The sequence below is a fragment of the Necator americanus genome, chromosome III (assembly GCF_031761385.1).
Source record: "Necator americanus strain Aroian chromosome III, whole genome shotgun sequence".
NCBI lineage: Eukaryota > Metazoa > Nematoda > Chromadorea > Rhabditida > Ancylostomatidae > Necator > Necator americanus.
Genome location: NC_087373.1, coordinates 4,927,339 through 4,933,338, shown reverse-complemented (window position 1 = coordinate 4,933,338; position 6,000 = coordinate 4,927,339). Strand labels below are relative to the sequence as shown.

General features: G+C 36.5%; 1 protein-coding gene across 1 annotated transcript; it reads right to left on the bottom strand.

Moving 5' to 3' along the window:
• Positions 1–451: 451 nt before the first annotated feature.
• RB195_008642 (uncharacterized protein) lies at positions 452–730 on the bottom strand (the record flags this gene model as incomplete). Its single annotated transcript, XM_064195237.1, has 1 exon — positions 452–730. One exon carries the CDS (start codon positions 728–730, stop codon positions 452–454), a length of 279 nt encoding a protein of 92 aa, XP_064046382.1.
• Between the last annotated feature and the right edge of the window lie 5,270 nt (positions 731–6,000).

Genomic DNA, 6,000 nt, shown 5'->3' with positions numbered 1-6,000 from the left:
TCTTGTCATTCTTATTCTACCTTAAAGCTCTTCAAAACATTTTCTCATCGTCAGAAATATAGTCAGAAAATATACAAAATTGTGGAAGCGACCAGATCTTTCCCCATAGTATGAGATTTTCTGGATAGTAGATCATTTTCTTCCGCTTCTGAGCGCATCAATAAATAAATAAATAGATAACGTACAAATTCGCCTTAACTTTCTTCCCAAACATTTTTTTTTCGTTGATCTGAGGACTAAAACAACCTTTTGATTTGTCAAAATCATTTGTGAATCATTTATATATTTAATTATTTTTTTCTATCGGATTCGTTCACCAGTTCCTTTTCACCTTTTTCTCTGACGTTTTATTTTTTTTTCTCACTCGAAAGGAAAGATATTTTGGTGGATTTTACAGTCATAAATCCACCGTATCCCATGTGCACAATTTTTATCCCCTTCTAACGTGCTGCTAAGAATAACTTTGTTGTTGTTGTTGTTGTTGATGATGTTGTTGGACGGGTGTTCGCTGTTTCGCTTGTTCAAATAACAATATCTCACCGCAACATAAATAAGCAAACTGATAAATATTGTTGCTTCCTTCTCTACCACAATAATTGCCGAGATTTTGATAATGCAGTGCTGCCTTACCTTGTCCTTCTTCTCTACTATTTCTTCCTCTTTCCTCTTTCTTCTCCTTTCTTTTCGCTTCGCTTTGATCTTGACTTCGACGTTCACCGAATATGTACATGTCATAAATCCCATGAATAAATAAATATTTTCCAAACTTCTCACATTACAGTACTTTTCGGAACTTTTTCTTTTCTATTTTGCCTTTTTGAAATCCCATTTTCTTCCAGATTTATTGCCTTATTCCCGGACCATTTGTTCTCTCACATTTCTATTGTTAATGTGAAGAATTCAAATGATCAAGGAAATCATGAAACATTTATGGATTCCATTTTGTTCAGTACAGCGGTGATCATTATTCTCAGTCGTTTTTCACATGTATTTCAATTGTTAGAGTGTTCTCTTGTCAACAAATTTTATTTATTGTTTGAGTTTCGTACGAGTTCAAAATGATTTATAAGGGAAACTCGATTTTTGCGTCCATCAGAGATCTGATCGTAAATAAAACATTTCTGTTTAGTGAATTGCACTCTTATTGAATGGAATTTTAAGATAATCTTTTCCAGAACTTCCGTCTTCTCACCTACTCTAAAGTAGTGTAATTTTTCCAAATTTTAACGTATGGGATTTGTTTTTTTAAAAAAAGGGGAAAATCTTCTTGGAGATCTAATAATTCAATATAATTCGTTTGAATTTTGACAAATCTCACTTATTTTTGACTTTGAAAAAATTTCTTCTTAGAAATTTATTAGCGTTCGTCTTACGTTTTGCTCAGCTTTAATGTTCAAATTATCACATATCTACAACCACGCATACTTATGTTCACAGCGGTGGCCGCGACGCGTCCGATGCAACGCACACCGTTCCTGCTCCTATACTCCACGCCGCATAATAAAAAACACATCGTATGCTTCAGTTAAACAAAGATTCCAGCGATGATGCTACATTTTGTGATGTACATTAAAAATATTGATTTAAATTTGAATTAATTTTATTTTATATTTTATATTTTATTAGGTTTTATTAATTAATTTAGGATAAAGTCACTGGCTTATAAATCCATTAAGGATGCGACAACGCCAACGCGTTTTCCTGGAATTCGTAATCGTTGAGGTTTTTGGAACGTGTGTAGGCCCAAACAATGACCTGCGGGGGCCAGCCGATGTGTCAAATCAGTGTTTTTATCCTCCCACACAGGTCTGGTACCAATTTATCGACCCCGAAGGGATGAAAGCGTTGGTTTGCACTGGGGCGGTTTCGAACCCTTGACCGTGTGGGTACAACGACCTCTAACCAACTGCCCGTATATTCTCCCCTGAAATATAGATTTGATTGATTGAAATGAACATTTTTACTTTGATTTTTTTAATTTATATTTTTATATTGATCATATTACTTTGTCCTACTTTATATTTATTCTTATCCATTATATTTATTTATATTTATTTTTTTATATTGATTTTTTTTTGATTGAAACATTTTTACAAGAAAACAGACAGTCTCATTACAATTGATGTATGTATTCCAAAAGAGAAACTGAAGCATTTAACAAATAGTTTTTTATTGTTATTTTAATATGAATGTGGAAACTTTTCGCCTACATACGTCACAATCCACGTTGAATAGATGGAATATTATGAACACTTTTCCCGAACGTCATTGAAATCACATTCGAATCTTTTCTTTTTTTCCCCCCTTTATTTTTTTTCATTTAAATGTTCTCTCAATATCCATGTTGTTGAATATCATCCGTGAAATGATGCACAACTCCCTAAATCTTTGAATATCTAGATAAAAATGTTACTGTACTTTCTCTTATGTCAAAATATGAAATGCTAATTTTTTTTTTATCATTTATCCTTGTACTATTTCCATCCACGTGATTTCATGCACGTGTCTGGAATGAACCACGCTTTTTAAGACCTCGACCAAAATCTGCTAAAACCTAATGCAGATTCGCCAGTTAGGTTTCGTACAAACATATTCTCATGTATTCCTGTTGTTCGTGTTGTTCGATTCCTAGCTTTCCCACTTATTATTGATTGATTTATTATCGAATTATTATTGATTGTTATCTTATTATCACGAACGACAGATTATTATCTTATTATTATTGACATTGATATTATTATTGATTTATTATCCCTATATTTTGAAAGTCGGGCATGCATCTCCCGGATGCATCTCCGAAGGAGCGGTAGGCGTATGTGATTGAAACCCGCTCATGATTGTCAAGACCCAAAGGAGCTTGTACTGGGCTGAGCTATCGGTATCAATCCACCAATACTGGATCCATTCAGGTGCATGACAACGGTCCTGGTTTCTTGCGGACCTCAGTGCCACCACTGCGGTTCACGTCCCCTCCCTTCTACTGCAACATGATCTTGTGGACCTTGTACATTATGCACAATGTGTACTTGTGGCGCAGTCGGTTAGAGGTCTGTTGTAGCCACACGGTCGATGGTTTGAAAACGCCGTAGTGCTCACCAAGCCTTTCATCCCTCCGTTGTCGATAAATAGGAGCCGAACTTCTCTGGGAGGATAAAGACACTGACTTTCCACATCGGCTAGCTCTCGCAAGTCATTGGATAGGCCGTACCGCGTTCCAAAACCTCAACGATTAGGAATTGCACTGAAATGCGTTGGCGCATCCCAAGCGGATTGATACGCCAGTGACTTTAACCTTTATTTGTAGATTTTATCGCTATATACAATAAATGATAGAGTGCGACACATTAACGAGTCCTTAGGTTAAAGGCAGCATGCCACGAATCTGGGGTGGTACGGATTTCAGGTGGAGTATCCGTTTACGGGGTCGTAGATTATGGAGACCGGGGTTATTCCCGCTCATCTCTTCCTGAATCACTGCGAGCAACCGGCCCCTGAATGCTGTTTTGTACGATTCCTTCTATTGCAGCGCGCCACCCTTGCACCCGTAGCGTCCCTTACTGCCTATCGGGGCAGTCTGAATTGATTTTCGACGAATCGCAGGGCGGAGGCGGCGCAAGGGGTGGAGCGTTGCAATGGATGGCGTCGTACAAAACAGCATTCTGGAGGTGGCTGTTCGCAGTGATGCAAGGAGAGATGAGCAGAACTACTCTGGTCTCCGTAATCTACGACCCCGTATACGGATACTCCGCCTGAAATCCGTACCACCTCAGATTCGTAGGATCACTATGGCGAGGACTCAAACCTCCACATGAATAGAGACGCTAACAGAGGATTTGCTCGCGAGGTGGTTCACAGGCCGTCGAAATCGATTACATTCAGAGGATTACAAAATCGCAAAGAGAAGGTGAAGGCGCGAACCCGAGCGCGTGGAGCGGCTCTTTTATAGTGTCCGGCCGCGGGAATCACAGTAGGACAAGGCGCGTCATGGGACCCGCTGAGGTCATGCATGCACTGGCACAGCAGAGGTCAAACGTAGAGGTCGTTACGTTCACTCATTCGTTGATGTGAAACATTTTCAAATATTTCCTAAATCCTAACATTGTAGTTCTTGGATATAAGCAAATTGCTATATCCTCAAACATTCTAACATACCCTCTTGGATCTTGGATCTTATTCGAAATTTCTAGGGGAATTTTCCGCTGTACAGAGAAGAACTTCTGCCACATTTTACTCAATGGACCAGGATCTGCCACTGACTTTCACATTCCCCCCATCCCCGTGAGACGATTCTTATGAACTCCCTAAGTTATCTCATCACCTCAAACTTCCGTGATCCACAAACCAGATGCCATCATTAGGGAATGTGGAACTACTTATAACCGAAACCGATTGAAGATAAATGAAGTTTCGTTTTAGTTCCTGGACGTTTTCCCCCGTGTATGATATATGGGTAATTTTTCTCGAAAAGAATTTTATGACTGCCCTTTACCTTTCTGACTATCCGTTCTTTTGTTGTTTCGGTCGATTCTCATTCTTTTGATAATAAATTCTTTATTGCAATACGGCAAGACATTTCAAATCTCTCTAATATACGTTTATTATAGCATTCATTTTTCTCTAGGTGCATTTACGGCCAATTAGCTTGTTCAAAATTTTACAAAAAAAAATTATGTTATAATTTCTTATATTATTGTATATAAATATGAATTATATTATCAAGATAAATAACTAAGATAAAGGATAAAGTGTCTGTGGTTCGTTAATCCGCTCAGGATGTGCGAACGCGTCTAAATTAGTTCAGAATCAGAAATTCCAAAAGGAAAAAGTCAAAAAAATCAGAAATTGATGTTTATAGAACGCATATTTATCTTACTATTTATTATTATCAGTATTATTATTATTACTATTACTATTATTATTATTATTATTTATCTTACCTCTGGGGCTAGCCAATGCGTCTCAAGTCAGCGTTTTTATCCTCCCAAACAATTCTCATACGAACGGATATCGATCCTTAGGGGACAAAAGGCTTGGTTGGCCCTGGTACGTTTTTGAACCACCGACCATGCAGTCGTGGCCGGACATCTTACCAACCTTAGAACATGTTGACGACACTTGCAGAATCCATGGTTTTTTGGATTTTTTTTTTGCTCCTGACCACATACTAGCAATGCTTTTTTTGCTAGAAGTAAGTTACTATTTAATTCACTTAAGTTAGTATAGTTTCCTTTGATTGCTACTCTATTCCTGTTATTTACGTCTTTTTTCCCTGATTTCCCTCAAATTAGTCCCAGTTTTGACTGAATCTGCTCCAAAATTTGACTAATATTTGGCTGTTAATATTTTCAACAGAATTTTCTTTTATCCTAGTTTATCTAAGTTTTAATATTGAGTAAAATAATGCCTGTATTAAAGAAAAACAAAATACTTTTTCAAACATGGAAACAATCCTTTTCTGTACATACGTTTCACTTTCTTGTTTTCTTATCAGTAAAATTCCAATGGAAACATGAAACCTGTTCCCTAGGTGTTTTTTCTTCCACGCGGTTGCATCGTAGAGAAAAATATCCTTGGAATATTTGCATTTTGCAAAATGACATTGAGAAGAAAAACAAAGGAACACTTGTGCACTTGACATCAGGTACAAATTTCAGTGGGTAATTGCAGCACGTCACCAATGGTATCATGAAAAAAGGTGAAAAATAATTAAATAATGAAGAAAAAATAATTAAGATAATAATAAAGAGATTTTTTGCATTTTGTCTTTCGAGAACACTAAACGAACGACAAAATAAAAAGCTTCAGAAAATTTCTAAAATTTTTTCCAGTAATTTTGTAGAATTAGAGTAAAAATGCATAGATCTATTTTCTCTAAAAGAATTTTTGTAAAAAAAAAATAATAATACTCCTAAAAATTTCTCAGATTCAGGATGTGATCGCTTTTTATTGCACTTATTTTACACTCTTTTATTACATATTATTTTTTACAAGACATTCAGC